Raw genomic sequence first — 17,922 nt, 5'->3', positions numbered from 1 at the left:
CAAATCAAATTATAGAATTAATTCAATTCGATTGATTTTTTCGATTTGAATCAAATATTACTCCCCTAAAAATCAATATCTAGAAAAGCAAGTTTTTATACACAAGATCATCTTCCTACAATATTTATTTTTTAAGATTTAATTGCGAAACCAATAAAAATAATTAATAAATTTAATTTTAAAAATAATTATAATACTTTATTTAAAATACTTTTTAAATGATTATATATTTTTTATATATTAATATTAAATAATTTAAAATTAATAAAAATAAATATGAAAATAAAAAATTAATATTACCTTAAAAATTTCAAAGTCACAAATAACATATTACAAAATTTTTTTTAAAATAACAATTATTGTGGAACTTTTAATGCAATCGTAACTCAAGCTAACAGTAATAAAATTATTAAAATTTAATTTTATTTCAAAGAAATTATTTTTATTCTAGAGTGATTTTTCATCTACAATCATTCAATTTGGATGTTGTTTAAAATTAGAGCGGTTCCTTCTGACATAAAATCAAAGTTGAATTATGTTATTTGAAATAAATTAAAATTGAATGACTGGAAATGAAACATACCTCCAAATTGGGCAATCATGGATAAAATTTAGATCTGGTAAGATTTAAGTTTTGGGGGATCGAAGGTTTCAGCACTGTGAATCCTGATGCAATGCTCTCGAGAATACACTAATGGGCTGAGCCTGAGAACCATCCACACCCAAATAAGATACGTAACACTCATCGAGTCCGATGGGTTCCATTGCTGGTGTTGGCCCAATCCTCACGAAACGACGGAAAGCCCACGAACGAAAGGTTGCACAAGCTGATTAAGAAAAGGAAAGTTCTGGATCTTACCAATCGCTTCCTAGTTTTCAGAATATTCGATATTAATCGGCTTTTAATTTTCAGAATTCACAACTATCATTTTCGAAACTTATAGTCAAAGGAGAGACAAATCCAAGAGATACATTTACCCGCTCAGAGTTTCTCCATTGAATTTAGTTTTCGAGTCTGCAATGTCTTCTCCTGCTGAGTAAGTAACCTTTCCCTTATCTATATTTCTTTTGAACATTCATTTGTAAAGAGATTTGCTGATAATTTTTTTTTTTTTCCTTTTGAAGTTATATTTATGATTCTTCTATTCAATTTATTATATTGCATTTGTGTTTGTGTTGGGATTCTTGGGAACTTAAATCCTAGCAAGTTTTATCTGTTTTGTTTTAGCAATATTAGGGTAAATTTGGGCTTCTAACATAGAAGCAAGATTATAAGTATCAGAATAACGTGATTGAAGTTTGGTGAGGAAGCAATTATGCAAATTGGCTTGAGAAAATTATGAGTTTACTGGTTTCTTCATGATCTTCCTTTAGAGTATATCAAATGAAGAGCAGTACAGCCATAAATTGGGAAGAATATTATTTTGTATGGGTATTCATTAACTTATTGGCCTTTAGTTTGTGTTGAAGAAAATGAAAATATGGGAATGGTGAAACCTTCATATGATATTCTGATTGCATATTTTAATATGACTTAAAATTGCAGAACGTTCTTTTAATATTTACTTAACGTGCCCTAGGTTTTGGTGTACTATATGTCTAAGCGCCCGTATCTTTTTTTGAACCTTTTATGACCTACAACTTCTGTTGTGCATTTTGTGACAGATACTACCAATCTCTTCCACCTATAAGCAAGGTTTATGGGACTTTGTGCCTGCTCTTCACTGCAGCCTATCAACTTGGAGTATTTGATGTGGTGCATATTGCATTGATATATAGACTTGCATTCTCACGGTTTCAGGTATGGACTTATTTATTTATTGAGGATTTTGATTCGTAATTAAGGATTTTCATTCATATTATCAGGAGTGCCATATTTTTTCTGAAATTGGTGGTGAAAATTGCAAATTTATAATGATTTTTAAATATAGATGTGTAGACTCAATAATTATGTTAGTTGCTATAGGCATGCCACTGATTTCTTTCCTAGTGTCTGCTTACTAGACTTTCCACTGGATCATAGACAAGTTCATATATGAGTTAATAAAAATGAAATGTAATTTGACTTGCTTACATATGTTGGAAATTATAAGTGGGAATGCTGTTTGAAAGACCCAAGATGAGTTGGGCTAAAATTAACCTGGATCACTTGGGGGTAGTTGTTGCTTATAACACGGTTGTTTCTGGATCACAAATCAAAGGTTTCAACAGTGTCAGTGAATTGAACCAAAATGAAAAACCATACCTCAAAGATTGGAACAACAGCCTTCCAAAATTCTGCTGAATGTAACTCTAGCAGTTTCACCTGTATCTCTCTCACACGCCCACACACACACACAGAGCATATATATATATATATATATATATAGAGAGAGAGAGAGAGAAGCAGATTTTGATGCATAATTTGCTTTGGAAGTTCTGTTGGTGATTTCTCTACTGATATCTGATGTTGTTGTTGAACACTTATTTTTCTGTTTGATCTAGTCCATGCAACTCTTATGTAATTTTTCTGCATTTGCAGGTATGGAGGCTTATTACAAACTTCTTTTTCCTTGGAAAATTTTCTATCAATTTTGGAATTCGCCTTTTAATGATGTAAGTTGTAGATGCATAGATATGCTTTGATATCATTATGTAACTCCTATATGTTTTTACTGTGAGAATTGAACTGATTTATTTATATTCTTTCCTGCACTAATACTCTCCATGATAATCTCTGCAATTGTGCAGAGCGAGATATGGCGTTCAACTTGAAAACGGACCGTTTAACAGACGTACTGCAGATTTCTTGTGGATGATGATCTTTGGAGCCTTTTCGATGCTGGTATGTATTATCTTCTTTATCAATTCTGATGCATTTGCTGGCTTCAAGTGAGCTGAATTCCTTTCCCCTTTTTCCCCTCTTCCGATTTTCTCTCATGGTGCAAATTCACATTTTGAAAATTTGTGAGCTGTACCTTAGATGATTATTCCCCATACGACGATGCAGTTTTTAAACATGAGCTTTGGTTGATTGAATGTGTGAAAACCATCTTTTCAACTAATTGCTGGTATTCTTCCTCCTGAATTTTAGGTGCTAGCTGCCATCCCTATATTTTGGACCCCTTTTTTGGGGATATCACTCGTGTTCATGCTTGTCTATGTCTGGAGTAGAGAATTCCCGAATGCCCAGATCAACATATATGGTCTCATGACTCTTAAGGTATGCTGGAGATGTATTCAGTCGCAAATTTTTGTTGTGTGATTTTATTTTCTTTGCAATAGATTTGGGTTTAGGATTCTCGTATCTAACATCGAGGCTCATCTACATCCTTCCTGGTTCTCCCTCGTGTTCTCAGGCATTTTATCTCCCATGGGCAATGCTTGCTTTAGATGTCATTTTTGGCTCCCCCATCATGCCAGATCTGCTGGGGATTATTGCAGGGCATCTATATTACTTTTTGACTGTGCTGCATCCACTTGCAACTGGAAAGACCTTACTGAAGACTCCAAGATGGGTGTATCCTTTGATTACCTGGTTCCTCTCTTTGAGAGGTGTACTTATCAATTAATTTGCATGCATTCTGCAGTCGTCATTAAAGATATCTTCTTATTATGTTCCACTCTTAATAGGCTTTTCCTGCCAGCAGCGAGTTTATATTCTGGGTCTGATTAGCCATTCTCATTCCTCCGCATAGAAACATAAGCTTCTCTACAATGTGGAGTTCTGTTCCTGATCATATAATGGCATTGGCATCTTTGCAGCATTAATCATTGAAACATTCTAAGGCTACGATGAGATCTTCCCAGGGTTTTGTCATTAACCAATTGTTTAATTCTTTGATTGATACCTGACTAGAATATACTTTATTTTCTTGTCCCACCAATTTCCTCAACTGTTGTAGACATAAACTGGTGGCAAGGTGGAGAATAGGAGCTCCAGCCCCAACAAACAATCGGGTGGAACCTGAAAGAACAACTGGTGTGGCTTTTAGAGGGAGGTCATACCGACTAAGTGATTAGTTATGCTCCTCAATTGACTGTTTCTGGATCATCACATTAGCTTTTGCAACTTCCTCATCATTTTATTCAGATGATGCAGCTAACATGGAGTAAATTTTTTAAAATTCAGTCCTCTGGCATTATGTGGAGTTTCTTACTGCTGAATCAACAAATCTATATTTTTTGTGTACTAGCAAAGCCAGAGTTTCTCTTGGAGCTGCCACTTTTCAGATTTCAAGAAAAGTTTGGCTTGCTAGTTACTGTTATATTTATCTTAATGTATTTAACTGATTTCTTCTGTGTTAGTTTTTAGAATTTAATTAATTCCTGTATCTTTTATTATTTTATTTCAAATTCATTTTGACATATGAGATTTAAACTTAATATAAACATATGTTTAATTCAATTGATTAAAGTGATGTGTATGTATTAGACTTATAAATATAGAAAACATTTTATTTAAATGTGAATTTAAAATGATTTAGAAAATGTTGTTATTTCAATCCAGTTTGAATTTATAATTTATAGCATTAGTGAGCGTTTATGAATTTATTGTAAGCTAGGATTAGGAATATGATAAAAGACTATATGTGAGAGTACAGTAGTTAGTATAGAAAATAATAAATATAAACTCGTTTTAATATAATTTAATTTTTTAAAAACAGTGTTTTTTCTTATACAATTTTTCAGTTTAATTTAAGATTTTAAAAACCGTATATAACCCAATTAGTTAATATAAGTTAAATCTTTTATTTCAAAATTCATGCTAATATGTTTAGTGACTTCACAAATTATTTAGACTCGCGCATTAATTATATAAATTATGTGAAATTAATATAAAGTCAAATTTATATTAAATTAATCTAAAAAATTTAATTTAATAACTAAATTTATTCTCATGCCATGTGAAGCTCATAATTTCATATTTTCAGTATTCTCCTTATTAAGATAGGTTAAGAAAAGTGTCAATTTTTTTTAAAATTTTAATTCAAATCAATTAATATTTTAAAAGTTAATAATTTTTTAATTAATTCAAAATTTAATCGGATTAATTTAGCTAGATAACTTGCATTGACAATGTGATGCTTTATTGGTAAATCAAATGTTTTTCTTAAAAAAGGGAAAAAAAAAAAGAGAAAGAGAAAGTCAACGTGATTTGGAGAAAGTACAACGGCAAAACAGGAGGAAGACTGGGTAAAGGCAAAATGCGAAAAAAAGAAGCAAAAAATAACGGAAACATGAATGGTGAAGATTAAATAAAGGAAAGATCAACAAAAACGGACGGTCCAGAAATAATCAACGGACCTGATCCTCTCCTCTCCTCTCCGCATTCATCCCAATTTGTTTATTAATAATTAACATTAACAATACAAAAGCCACTTGAAGCTTCATCAATATACAAGCTATTCCACAATCTCGCTCCTTCGTTCGCCGGTCCACTGCCGCTGCTTCACCACCACCGAGCTAATACAGAACCGACAACGAAATGTCGTGGCAAACTTACGTAGACGAACACTTGATGTGCGACATCGACGGCCAAGGCCAGCATCTCACCGCCGCTTCCATTGTTGGTCATGACGGTAGCGTCTGGGCTCAGAGCTCCTCTTTCCCTCAGGTTAATTATTCTCCCTTCTTTTCATATATATATATATATATATATATATTATCCGATCACTGCCGTGACAATGTGGCGCCATTTTTGGATTCTCATGCGGTTTTTTATTTTGATTCTTTCGATTTTTATGGCGTTTGATCTGTTTTTTGAGTTGAATTATGGTGGTTGCATGTTGATGTATTATAGGAGTAGGGCGTGTGATTTCTTCAAAATTAGCTGATATTAGATCCTAAATGCTGCAATTTGCTCTCATTAGACGGTAGCTTGGTTGAATTCGCGACAGGGGAAAGGAATTGTTGTTTGCACTCTGTTCTTATCCAATAAGCTAAGCAATTGTGTCAATATGTTGTACTTATCCTGTGATTTTTATTACGTGCTTTTTGTTTGTTTCTTTTTTTTGTTTACCCATTTTTTTTACCAGTTTATTGTGTGTCTGACTTTAAGGGATTGCTTATTTGTGTTTATTTCCGTTCCTTGATTGCAGTTCAAGCCCCAGGAGATTACTGACATCATGAAAGATTTTGAGGAGCCTGGTCACCTTGCCCCTACTGGTCTACACCTTGCGGGCACAAAGTACATGGTTATCCAGGGAGAGGCTGGAGCTGTTATCCGTGGAAAAAAGGTGATGGGCATTATAATACATGCTCAACGCAATAATTATTGCACCTTGATTCATTTTAGTTCATAAAATGGTTTTTGTATACATTTTGGCTGCTTTCTGGGTTTATCAGGAATCGAGATTTATTTTAATTCTTGAATTTGCATTCTTGCTTTACTTTGTAATGCTGCCTAGTATACGGGTATCATTTTGGTTCCTACCTTTTCACGATGATTCGAATTATGATGCTGAAGTGATTGTATCTACGCCATGCAATTAATCAGAAACTTGTTTGTTTTGTTTTGGCAGGGATCAGGAGGGATCACCATAAAGAAGACTGGCCAAGCTCTTGTTTTTGGCATCTATGAGGAGCCTGTGACTCCAGGACAGTGCAACATGGTCGTGGAGAGGTTGGGGGATTACCTCGTTGACCAGGGGCTGTAGGCCTAGTCTATCACAATTGATCACATTTATTTTGTGGGGTTACGAGTACTCTTTTGTTTCTTTTTTTTTTTTCTACCTTTTATTTTCTCTCTTTTTTTTGAGCTCTGGTTCCAAGTTTGCACCCTCCTCTGTTAAAACCCTTGAATTGGCAGAGCAGGTGTTGCAGACAATAACCATGTGAGAGCTAAGTTTGGCTGTTTGATTTTCGCCTGTTTTGAGTTGCATTACCTTGATTGATTTAATGTGTATTCTGCATTTTCTCCACAGCTTATCTTTCTCCTGTTGCAATTGGATCTTGATTGTGCTCATTTCTTAATAATCTGGTGTTAATTTTTAATTTTTCAATCAGATTATCAACCAGATAATTATTTTATGCCAAATTTTATCTCACCAGAATCTTCTCAGATTGGACATTTAGTAAAGTTGCAGGAAAAAAAATCTAGACCTTCCAAATTAGTGAAAAGAAAGTGTTTCATATAAATATTTTCCTAGAATATCTATGTTCTTATCCCTTTTGTTTGCAACTGTACACAGAATAAAATATATACAAAATCACAACGACCTCAAAAATATTAAATTCATACAAAATAACCAGGATAACTGATATAAATATATATTGAATGATTTTGCCAAAAGTAAAGGGAATGGATCTCAGATTCAACTAATAAGGAAGTGTTTGTCTCGCAATATAAATTAGTTAAAGACATATTTATTTATAATATTTTTTATTTTATAAATTCAGTTTATAAGTTAAAATAAAAAAAATAAAATAAAAGATTAATTTTTTTATTCATAAAGTACTAAATTTATAAATTAATTTAATAAAATAAGTTACTACATTATTCTTATTTAATATTTAAATTTTCACCATATATCTTATTTTAATATTTTTTTATAATTTTAATAATAAATGTATTTATAAAATTAAGTTATTAAAATTAGTTTATATTTTTTTCATGATAAACAATATTTATCTATTATTTCTTAAATTTTAATCTTAATTATTTAGTCTTCAAAAAAAAAATCATAATTATTTATTCACTTAAATATTACTTTAAATGACATTTCACACCCACTCGATTACGCCGTACCAAACGCACCCTAAGGAGAACACAGGTTGTGGACCACGTCTCGTCGTTTGAACGCAATATCAGTCCGCTGGCTTCGCAGATAAGTAACGCACCTCTCGCTCTCTCTCTCTCTCTCTCTCTCTCGCAGCTAGTCGCAACAACTCATACTCTCTCATACATAGCTCCAGAATCTTGAAAAAGCTTCGTCAAATATCTGAATTTGAAGCAGCAGTCGCTGAAGCAGAAGAAGATGTCGTGGCAAACATATGTAGATGACCATCTTATGTGCGAAATCGAGAGCAATCATCTTACCGCTGCCGCGATCATCGGTCAAGACGGCAGTGTTTGGGCCCAGAGCTCCAGCTTCCCTCAGGTCTTTCTATGCATCACGTTTTTGTTTTTATTTAACTAACCCATGTGTTCTTTGGATCCATGGAAATTGATTCTTCTGTGAGATTTGGTGCTTACATCTGATCTGACCGACCTCTTAACAAAGACTATTCGTTTTCTTCTTCTCTGTTTTTATTAATTAGCTGATTGATATACTGGATGGAAATTGGTCATGCTCAACTGTGTTCCCAATTGAATTGGCGTTTTTATTATTATGATTATTATATTTGGGCTTGAAGTTGGTGCCTTTATGATCGGATTTGATGATTTTGTGGTTACTTTATTTGGGAGTTATTTGAATGGTTAGCATACCCATGTGGAGTAATTAGGGATTGGGCGCTCCATATGGTTTATTTCATGATCGTTGGCGGATCTAGTGATGGGTATGTTTGACCCTTGGATCAGGTTGATTCCTGCTTAATATGGTGTTCTTCTCTTTATCTTCCATCAATTAAGCTGAAAATCTCTATTCGTGGTTAATTGAGAGAACCTTCGCGTTATATCTTAAGCAATATAGTATCCCTCAATAGATCAGGGTGCCCTCTGATCGTCCCAGCTTTCCATCTTAAAATGGTAATGAAATGAGATGATGGGAGTGACTAGCTAGTAAGGATCTACCGTCTATCTTTAGGAAAAGTAAAAGAGTAGATAAGGAATGGAGGGGAACCTTTCAAAATTTAAAGGTATATGCTTAAAAGAATGAGGACTACGATCACAAATTTACTTATCTTATTCAGGGTGGGGAGACTGAAATCCATTAAAATTTGCTGCAAATGGACAAACCTAACAAAATCTTTGAATGTTATGTGTGTTGGACCTAACTCATTACCGTCTTTTTACTTTGATGTTTGCTTCAGTTCAAGCCTGAAGAAATCACTGGCATTATGAATGACTTTAATGAACCTGGAACACTCGCTCCTACTGGACTGTACCTTGGGGGCACAAAATACATGGTAATCCAAGGCGAGCCAGGTGCTGTCATTCGGGGGAAGAAGGTGATGTACTCATATTTAGTATTTCGTTTCACTTTCACATATATTTGCATCCAAACTTGCTTAAAATACTATGTTTAATGTAAGGATATCAAGATTGGCTTGTGTAGTAATACCAACAATGCTGCATATTTTGGACTAAGTTTTTATTTGAAGTTTGGACATCCAGTATGTGGATGATATATTTACATTGTTGTCTGTTACATTTTGAAGTTCTTTTGCTTATTACATTGTCAAGTTTTTCTTGTTCATGTTGTCTTCTTATCCTTTTATCACTTCAACTTCAGGGACCTGGTGGTGTTACTGTTAAGAAGACAAATCTGGCCTTAATAATTGGAATCTATGATGAGCCAATGACTCCAGGGCAGTGCAACATGATTGTTGAAAGGCTTGGCGATTATCTCATTGATCAGGGTCTTTAATTTCTATACATGTCCTACTATTTATGTCAAATTTCTTGGCTTCCATACAAGCTTGCATTTGCCTACCTGCTGTTGGAATGACTGAATGCAGAGAAATAATATTATGAAATATTGAACGTCAAGGGGAACACTGTGGGAAGAAAAAGTTTGATGCTTGTTAAAGTAAATGGGTATGCTGATGGCTTTGTTGTTGTACTATTTTGATTATGGTATCGGATGATTTTGGTGTTAAGTACTTTATCTAAACTACAGTGGATTTCATGTGATGGATGAGGTAATTTGATTAGCGTTAATTTGCAAGTAATTCCGTCTATGTTCCTAATGTTAGTAGGTGATTTGGGATTTTTTTTTTCCGTTCCCTTTCTTCTGCTTCCAACTTGCATATCTTGCCTCGGAAAAAATGCTCTCCAAAATCTTAATTTCTCTTTCTAGCATGGAACAATGGTGAGATGTGTTATCATTGTTGCTCCAGTTAACTTTATGTGGGATGTTTGGTGAAGATGGAGAAGGCTGTTGTGGGGTCAGTGGTGGTTATGAAAAAGTGATGACAGGAATCTTGGTTCTCCCGTGAATTAGTCTTTTTCTTCCTTTTGTTGTGTGGTGCAGTGGTATTTATGAAAAACTGGTGGCAGGAATCTTGGTTCTCTCCCGTGGGAAAGTGTTTTTTTTTTTTTTAACCAAATCTCAAATGCTTTTGGACTCTGATAAAACCATTTGCATCATTATCTCAGAGAATGATATCTAAATAGCCCTAAAGATTATTACATAGGTGATAACCTTGCACCACTTTGAAAAGCCCTGGTATCAAATCATTGCAAGTCTATACCCGATTCAGTCATGTTCTCAAGTCAAAGCAGCCACATATTGAGTCTCTAAATTAGTCAAATATTTTAGTTATTTTTTCAGCTATCTTTTAGTTAAATTGTTTCCTGTTTACAGGAGGGTATTTCTCCACTTTCTATTTTATGTTGTTAGTTGAGGAGGGTGTTTCTTCGTGTTGAAATAGTGCTCCTTTGATGTAGGAAGCACTTTCTATTTCATGTTATTAAATACCCTGTGCAGTCTGATCTCCACAGTTTGCTGCTTTTCCCAGATTCTGAAATTCAACTACAGAAATTATTGGCAGAATTTGCCTCTTTATTCAGTGTGCCAACCGGATTACCTCCTAGCAGGGCCTGTGACCACCGTATTCCTTTGGAACCAGGAGCAAAATCGGTGGTTGTTTGACCATATCGCTATCCACATGGGTAGAAGGATGAAATCGAAAAGCAGTGTGCGGCCATATTGCAACAAGGCATAATCCATCCAAGTCGATCACCATTCTCTTCTCCGGTGATCTTAGTACCAAAGGCAGACGGTTCTTGGCGTTTATGTGTCGATTACAGAGAATTAAATGCCAAAACCATTAAAGACAAATTCTCAATTCCTGTGATAGATGAGTTATTAGAAGAACAAGGTGGTGCTAGATACTTCACAAAATTGGATTTGCTTTCTGATTGGTATGCATCCTTCTGATGTCGAGAAAACAGCTTTTCGGACGCATTACGGCCACTTTGAATTCCTGTCTTGGGCCATTCTAGACCACCGTATTAAAGGAGGAAGTCATGAGGTTCTCATCCACTGGAGTCATTTTTCGCCTGTCGATGCTTCATGGGAGAAGGTGTAGGCATTTTTCGCTAAATATCCAGATTTTCAACTTGAGGACAAGCTTCCTTTGGAGGCGGGAAGCAATGTTACTAAACCACTGCAAGTCTATACTCGATTCAGTCATGGACCCAAGTCAAAGTAGCCACATATTGAACCTCTAAATTAGTTAAATATTTCAATTATTTTTTCAGCTATCGTTTAGTTAAATTGTTCCCTGTTTATAGGAGGGTATTCCTCCACTTTCTATTTCATGTTGTTAGTTGAGGAGGGTGTTTCTCCATGTTGAAATAGTGCTCCTTTGATGTAGGAAGCACTTTCTATTTCATGTTGTTAGTTGAGGAGTGTGTTTCATGTTGAAATAGTGCTCCTTTGATGTAGGAAGCACTTTCTATTTCATGTTGTTAGTTGAGGAGGGTGTTCTCCATGTTGAAGTAGTGCTCCTTTAATGTAGGAAGCAGTTATACTTTCTTTCTGTATTTAAGCAATAACATCAATGAAGAGTACAAGTTTCCAAAATCAATTAAGTCTTGAGCGCTTAAGTCTCAGAGGTTCTAGGCTCCCTCTTTTAGAGCCTGAATTGTTAATGACCAGAAGTCGTAAAAAGACTCTTAATCCAAATACTCAAACTCCTGCCATACCTTTAACCCACTGACCTATAACAAGATCTGCAACCCGGGACCATAACAAACCCCCTGACAAGAGAACCGAGTAGCTTAACATATTCGGTGGGATCAACTTAAAAAACAATGTATTATCATTTTCTTCTCGAATTCATTTTTTATTATAAGATGTCTACTAAAGACTTTTATGACTCTGATTTTTAATACAATGGTATGAAAAGAAAAGAGAGAAAATAGTGGCAACTGATCGGGCAAGGGGGAATTGTTATTATGTTCACTTAAAAGCAAGCTTAAAGATAAAGAGAAGATGTGAAAAAATAGCTAATAGCTACATTCTTAAGCCAAGGAACTGGACTGGAATTGGCTTTTGAAAGAGCACTGTTCTCTGGAAGTGAAATGGAGATTGTTTGTCTGAGATATATGACATTATGGATAACTGGAAAAAAAATATCTAGTCGAGAATTGTTCGAGTCTATTATCATTCCCTAATTATATGTTGGGAAGGTTCGTACTGATACCACCTTATCTACTCCTCCCATGCTTGAACTTACTCCATATCTTAAACAGGAGGAATCTAATCCATAGTCAATTGGGAATAGAAATTTCTGCCAGTGAACCAAATCATGTTAAGCTTTATGCCGAGTCATTATTGATATCTCAAAAAGTGTAATTTCTATTAGCAAAATTGCAAAAGAACACGAAATTAAAAAGCTCAAAACTGACATATAATGTAAATTAAATAACATAACAGGGAAGGATTCGTATTGCATGCCATCTCCTAATACCTCAGCTAAAATATTATACAGAACTAATAGCAGGCAGATATTTCCATGCTAGTTGCGCATATGCTTGCTCTATCTATGGAAAAAATCTCATTGTTATATCTTCCTGCATAACAAAAAAAAGATGGATTTCATCCCATTTGGCAGACTTTACCGTGCTGCAATGTCAAGCAATGTTCAGCAGTCCAAGGAATGTCATAAGAAGGAAACAGAAAGCCCACACAAAAACTTTATTCAGCGAGGGAGAGTGTGAAGAACTTGAGGCCATTGCTGTTGTGTTACTTGCTGCAGTTTTGTTGGTCCTGTATGATAGTTGCAAAAATGTTTAGCATACTCAATATTAACCTGCAAATTGAACTGCTGGATGTCTCAAATCATTCGACTTACCCGGTGGTCATATACAAGCAATTATCATAGCCTGCACAAACAATACAAGTTCCACTGAGTCAGGATTTGGATGCCCATCAACTTAGATAAGGAAATTAATAGATGAAGAGACATTATCTCAGGGCGTCTCCAAAACAAAAAGAAGGCAAAAACAACAAATGGATGACAGTTTGCAAATGAGAGAAAAACAACACCCTAGAGTCTACTTGGCTTTATGCTTGCCTTAGTTTTGGGGCAACACTCCCGCACACATGTGAAGAAAAAACCGGAACTAAGATCTAGGATTGTGATCAAATAGAAGGAGTTGCACAGATGCATACATACTTGGATCTTTGTCAACTTTATCTCCAGCTCCACCAAAACTGCAAGCAACATCACTGGCCCCATTTTGCTGGTAGTAACTGTTGAACGCATAGGATGCATGTGAAAGTAGAGTATCTGGCTCAAAACAAGGCTGGCTTGGCTGAATAGCAGTACAATCCACATTTCCAGAGCCACATGCCCAATCCAAGGCACTCTGTAAGTCAAGTTGAGAAACATTACTTGAAGCAATGCACCATGTTGTCCCATTGGAACGGGTAGAAGTGGTGTTTTTGGGTACATCAACAACACTTCTTCCTTCAAAATCCAAATTATAAACGCTTGTCTGGTCTGGATAAAATATACCCCAGTTCCTCTCAGATTCCAAACCAGGCTTCCTGTTTTCATTGAACAACGAGAAGATATAAACATCTAACTCCTCTCCAGGCTTTGCAGGAGTGCCGGAGTTATTGATGACACGACGGATCAAATTGGTGTTATAAGTCTGGGCATTATCAGGAGTAGCAGCTGTCTCCTTTGGTGACCCTTTGGATGGCCAACCTGTCTCAGTGACCATAACATTGATTGTTCTGAAATTCAGAGCCATCAAGGCGAAATAGAGGGCATCAATCTGAGCGTCAAGCATGTTCGTATACAGCAAACCAGTGTTTGGATCTATCACTTCCGAGGATGATTCAAACAGAGCATAATCCAAAGATACCTTGTTTGGAGAATCTCTATAAGCATAGTAAGGATAAATATTAATCATAAAAGGAGACTGGTTGTCAGCAAGGAATTCCAACATTGGCTTCAAGAAAAAGGCATGGCTGCTATTAAAAGCCCCAGCAGACGGTGGGAATGAACGAGACAAAACTCCAAGTGAATGAGTGCTTGAGACTTTAATCCTTCTATGCAAACCAACCTTCTTCAAGGCTGTGAGGACATTATGCATGGCAGGTACAACTAGAGCAGAAGCATTATTAGGGCTCTCTGTGACTTCAGCTCCAACAGTTATGTACGTGATCTTTGTGGCAGGATAGTAAGGAAGGATGCTGTTCTTCAGCCATGAATCAGCATTGGACTGAAATTGGGACAATGCCAATAAGTCTGAATTCGGAACTCCAACCATAAGTTCTACTCCTGTGTTTGCAAAGGCCTTTAGAACCTGAATATTTGAATCATAAATCCTCAAATATTTAATATTATGTTGTTGAACAAGCTTTGCTACTTTATCAGGTGTGGGAAGGTCATCAGCACTTCTTCCATAGCAAACTCCTACCTTGCTTCCTCTGCAAAATACTGCAACAGAAAACTGATGAGTTCTACATCCATATTAAGTTGTAGAAGCATTCATTTAAGACAAAAGGACTAATGATGTACAAAAGAAAGGATCTAGCTAAAAAACAAAAATTTAAATAAAGTATTATAATTATTAAAAAACTCCATGGGACCCCCTTAAATCCCATGCTGCAAGTCTACAATAACAGAAGGGATCAATTCCCAGAAAATGATGACTACTGCTAAAATTAGTTATCGAGCACCCTGTTAAACTCAAACTAACATTGCTTAACTGAAAATAGAAACAATTTGTAGTCATTGTACTCCACCAAATTGTACCAAAGCATGCTTGCTAACTGAAAGTAAATACATGACTTGATTGTATTCTGTATGGTGCCTGATATTGCTTTTACCCAAAAATACAACCTGTCCTTAATGGGTTTCCCTTTTCAGACAGTTATCAGAAAACAGTTTCATGATTTGAATGTAAGACAAGCAAACAAAAACAATTTGTTCTCAATACAAAGCTCTGATGTGGTTCACATTAATCAACTTTTAATGAGATTGATGTTAGAGATTGATTTAAGCGATGCCACGACTTACTATGTTGAAAAATGGGGCAAGATAAGGTTAAACCAATTACTACTTTCAGCAAATTTTATCATTCAAGTGCAGGAGATCTTCTCATGATCATCGCTATATTGCTAAGCTCACTCTGAAAACTGAATCAAAACCAATTACATACTTCCATACAAAAGTAGAAACTCCTACACTACGTATACAAGTTTTCATTTCAAAGGAAAAACAATTTCTAACTGTGTATGAAGCAATAAAATGAATTCTATCTAATGGTTTAGCCATGGTGGGTAATCAGATAATTAGTATTGGGGTTGAGAATAATAGACAGCTGAATCAATCATATATCTTTTGTATACCTGTAATCATCAAGCCAATATATACATATATATATATATGGGACCACAGTACTGCAATCTAGCTGTCCACGAAACTTAAATATTGGAAACCTACCTTACACAAATTATAGAAAATTTAACTACTATTTTTTAAAAGCTTATCATTCTCCATTAGCCACAAATTCAAAGAAGAAAAGTGTCAGTTCCTACTCCAGCCTAGTGAGAAGAAATGGACAACTTTTCTTTCTGTAGATTAGAATTAAAGCATGGTAAAAATGGGGTGAGATGAATAATTATTGTTGATGATGGGGCCAGTTCTAAGTTAAACAGAAGCATTTCTAAGCTGTTAGCTCTAAATTTCTTCAAGTATCATAAGCTATAGGCAGAGAAGTAGAATAAACACAAGCAAGCAAAAGGGGAAAGAAGATGAGAGAACCAGGAGTGATGATTTTAGCCAGCAAGCAGAGATAACTTAGTCAAAGAAAGCAAATAAAGATTTGTTATACACAATGCCAAAGCCCAACTATTGAATCTTCAAAATCACAAGGGAAAAAGAATCTCAAATTGGCATATCATTGAAATAAGAGGAAAATCCCATCAAAAACAGAGAAAAAGAGAAACCGAATGCCTAAGAGAAGTAGAAATAAAGCGAAAAAGAAAGAAATGGAGGAAAAATGAAGAATAATCAAACATACCCAGAAGTGTAAGCAACAGTGAGATAGCAAAGACAAGCTTGAATCCTCTTGCCATTGTTATCCAAAATAGATCCTTCATACCACACGACAATGCACAAATTCTGTTTCCTCTCTCTACTCTTTTACATGCGAGTGTAACGTTCTTGGAATCTAGAGAGTAACGTATCTCTTCACTGTCTCCAAAAAGCTTCTCTCTCTTGGAGTTGGAGCTCGAGAAAGGAGAGAGAGAGAGAGAGAGAGAGAGAGAGAGAGAGAGGAGAGGCTTTGAGCTTTAGTGTACCGTCGGTGGGATGCTGTCGGAGAGAGGAGAAAGACTCTTATAAAATAGTAATTTTATATAAGCATATGAATGGGAAATAGTAAATTAATAATATATATATATATAATTATTTATTTTGAAATATGAAGTAATTAATTTATTATCAAACGAGGTTTTTTTGTTTTTTTTTTTTCTGAATTTTATCAAACGAGTTGAAGAAAAAGTGTTCTCGATTCCGCTAATTTGGCATGTTTGTTCCGCACTCATTTATACTATTCGCCACTTTTAAGAAATAATCCTTCCCATACTCCATTAACATAAAAATAATTTTGAACATTTCTCTCTCTTGCTCTAGATAAACATTTTTTTTCAAAAAATACTTATTTATATCTTATTTATATAAACTCCTAAAATTATATTTAGATTATAAATCTATATAAACCTAATTTAAATAAAAATTATTCTCTTAATTAAGTGTAGTTTAATATTTTTTAACCTAATTTAAATAAAAATTATTCTCTTAATTAAGTGTAGTTTAATATTTTTTTAAAATTAAAATTATAAAAAAATGAGATTGGGATAGTTGAACTCAAAACTTATTAAGTTGATGTACTTTGATAACTCCTCTAATTAAGACACGTGTTTATGGTTTGATCGGTCTTATTAATCAAGTAGAGTCCACTTTAAAACAGATCGAGATTTTGAAAAATTAAAATACAAGATCTACTTCTATTCGTCGTATATTTTTTTAAAATATTTCTAAAATCATATATGTATATCCGTGACTTAGACTGATATGACGCACACAATAAATAGAATATAAGCTAATTAATTTTGTATTTATTAGCTAATTCTCACTATTAATGAATTATCTGATACTCTTGTAAGAATATATCACTATCCAACTTAATAGGAGGTGACGCAAGAGTATCAAAACGACTAGGGATTTATATACCATCTAATTTTAATTGAATTCACCGTATTTTGCATTTATTAGCCAATTCTCACCATTAATGAGCTGCCTGATATTCTTGCAAGGATATATCTCTGTCCAACTCGATAGGAGGTAACGCAAGAGTGTCAAAACGATCAAGAGTTTATATGCCACATAATTTTAACTGAATTCACCATATTTATATTTTTAAGAAATCTTAATCATTTCAAATTTGGTATCCAGGTTATTAACTCTTTTTGGCTTTCACTTTCTATTGAACTAATATTAGTTCATTAATTTTCTCGTTAAACCAAATCATCATCCAAGTATCCTCATATAGTGAACCTCTCGAATCTCATTTTATGACACTTACTATTAAATTATATCTGTGAATATATGGAGATAGTATTTTAACTTAGTGTTTGCAGTTATACTTCATGAATTTAAGAGTTTTATAGTAGCGTTAGGTTTTTTCTCCCCTTTTGTGTTATGTAATTTGCTTTGCAAGTTGATGAACATTTCAAATATATGATTTATTCCGTTAAGATCCAATGAAAAGTTTTCTGCTGATAATTTGCTGCACAAAGTCTCGCA

The 17,922-nt window shown here is 34.5% G+C and overlaps 4 protein-coding genes across 6 annotated transcripts; 3 read left to right on the top strand and 1 right to left on the bottom strand.

Annotated features, from left to right (window-relative positions):
• The first annotated feature begins 861 nt into the window (after positions 1-861).
• Positions 862-4,328, top strand: LOC110610709 (derlin-1). The gene is made up of 7 exons (XM_021750754.2): positions 862-1,037; positions 1,666-1,801; positions 2,522-2,595; positions 2,731-2,824; positions 3,074-3,202; positions 3,339-3,499; positions 3,885-4,328. The coding sequence occupies exons 1-7, from the start codon at positions 1,021-1,023 to the stop codon at positions 4,000-4,002; spliced, it is 729 nt and encodes a 242-aa protein (XP_021606446.1). The 5' UTR covers positions 862-1,020; the 3' UTR covers positions 4,003-4,328.
• A 706-nt stretch (positions 4,329-5,034) lies between these two features.
• Positions 5,035-6,902, top strand: LOC110611183 (profilin-2). Its single transcript, XM_021751346.2, has 3 exons — positions 5,035-5,596; positions 6,081-6,218; positions 6,504-6,902. Exons 1-3 carry the CDS (start codon positions 5,468-5,470, stop codon positions 6,636-6,638), a joined length of 402 nt encoding a protein of 133 aa, XP_021607038.1. The 5' UTR covers positions 5,035-5,467; the 3' UTR covers positions 6,639-6,902.
• An 846-nt stretch (positions 6,903-7,748) lies between these two features.
• On the top strand, positions 7,749-9,816 carry LOC110610349 (profilin-1). The gene is made up of 3 exons (XM_021750227.2): positions 7,749-8,081; positions 8,956-9,093; positions 9,378-9,816. Exons 1-3 carry the CDS (start codon positions 7,959-7,961, stop codon positions 9,510-9,512), a joined length of 396 nt encoding a protein of 131 aa, XP_021605919.1. The 5' UTR covers positions 7,749-7,958; the 3' UTR covers positions 9,513-9,816.
• A 2,666-nt stretch (positions 9,817-12,482) lies between these two features.
• Positions 12,483-16,455, bottom strand: LOC110610348 (glucan endo-1,3-beta-glucosidase 13). Of its 3 annotated transcripts, none has more exons than XM_021750225.2 (4): positions 16,136-16,453; positions 13,273-14,547; positions 12,949-12,979; positions 12,483-12,863 (listed from the first exon to the last, which is right to left on the bottom strand). In XM_021750225.2, exons 1-4 carry the CDS (start codon positions 16,212-16,214, stop codon positions 12,728-12,730), a joined length of 1,521 nt encoding a protein of 506 aa, XP_021605917.1. In that variant the 5' UTR covers positions 16,215-16,453; the 3' UTR covers positions 12,483-12,727. The 3 variants fall into 3 exon arrangements, 2 of the variants coding, with proteins under 2 accessions (XP_021605917.1, XP_021605918.1); XM_021750226.2 differs by having other exon boundaries at positions 12,745-12,863; positions 13,269-14,547; positions 16,136-16,455; XR_006350161.1 differs by having other exon boundaries at positions 12,761-12,863; positions 13,171-14,547; positions 16,136-16,455.
• Positions 16,456-17,922: the final 1,467 nt, after the last annotated feature.

The sequence above is a fragment of the Manihot esculenta genome, chromosome 3 (genome assembly GCF_001659605.2).
Source record: "Manihot esculenta cultivar AM560-2 chromosome 3, M.esculenta_v8, whole genome shotgun sequence".
Taxonomy (NCBI): domain Eukaryota; kingdom Viridiplantae; phylum Streptophyta; class Magnoliopsida; order Malpighiales; family Euphorbiaceae; genus Manihot; species Manihot esculenta.
The sequence above is the reverse complement of the archived record's forward strand: the minus strand, read 5'-3'. Positions and strand labels throughout refer to the sequence as shown.

What these genes read in the sequence shown, in the direction of transcription:
- LOC110610709 (XM_021750754.2), top strand. An exon ending in GGAATTCGCCTTTTAATGAT is followed by an intron (nt 2,596 to 2,730) that starts GTAAGTTGTAGA and finishes GCAATTGTGCAG; the next exon opens with AGCGAGATATGGCGTTCAAC. An exon ending in TTGGAGCCTTTTCGATGCTG is followed by an intron (nt 2,825 to 3,073) that starts GTATGTATTATC and finishes CCTGAATTTTAG; the next exon opens with GTGCTAGCTGCCATCCCTAT.
- LOC110610349 (XM_021750227.2), top strand. Translation starts at nt 7,959, where the DNA reads ATGTCGTGGCAAACATATGTAGATGACCATCTTATGTGCGAAATCGAG. An exon ending in AGAGCTCCAGCTTCCCTCAG is followed by an intron (nt 8,082 to 8,955) that starts GTCTTTCTATGC and finishes TGTTTGCTTCAG; the next exon opens with TTCAAGCCTGAAGAAATCAC. An exon ending in CTGTCATTCGGGGGAAGAAG is followed by an intron (nt 9,094 to 9,377) that starts GTGATGTACTCA and finishes CTTCAACTTCAG; the next exon opens with GGACCTGGTGGTGTTACTGT.
- LOC110610348 (XM_021750225.2), bottom strand. Translation starts at nt 16,214, where the DNA reads ATGAAGGATCTATTTTGGATAACAATGGCAAGAGGATTCAAGCTTGTC. An exon ending in ACTGTTGCTTACACTTCTGG is followed by an intron (nt 14,548 to 16,135) that starts GTATGTTTGATT and finishes TTTCTGTTGCAG; the next exon opens with TATTTTGCAGAGGAAGCAAG. An exon ending in TGCTTGTATATGACCACCGG is followed by an intron (nt 12,864 to 12,948) that starts GTAAGTCGAATG and finishes ACTATCATACAG; the next exon opens with GACCAACAAAACTGCAGCAA.
- LOC110611183 (XM_021751346.2), top strand. Translation starts at nt 5,468, where the DNA reads ATGTCGTGGCAAACTTACGTAGACGAACACTTGATGTGCGACATCGAC. An exon ending in AGAGCTCCTCTTTCCCTCAG is followed by an intron (nt 5,597 to 6,080) that starts GTTAATTATTCT and finishes CCTTGATTGCAG; the next exon opens with TTCAAGCCCCAGGAGATTAC. An exon ending in CTGTTATCCGTGGAAAAAAG is followed by an intron (nt 6,219 to 6,503) that starts GTGATGGGCATT and finishes TTGTTTTGGCAG; the next exon opens with GGATCAGGAGGGATCACCAT.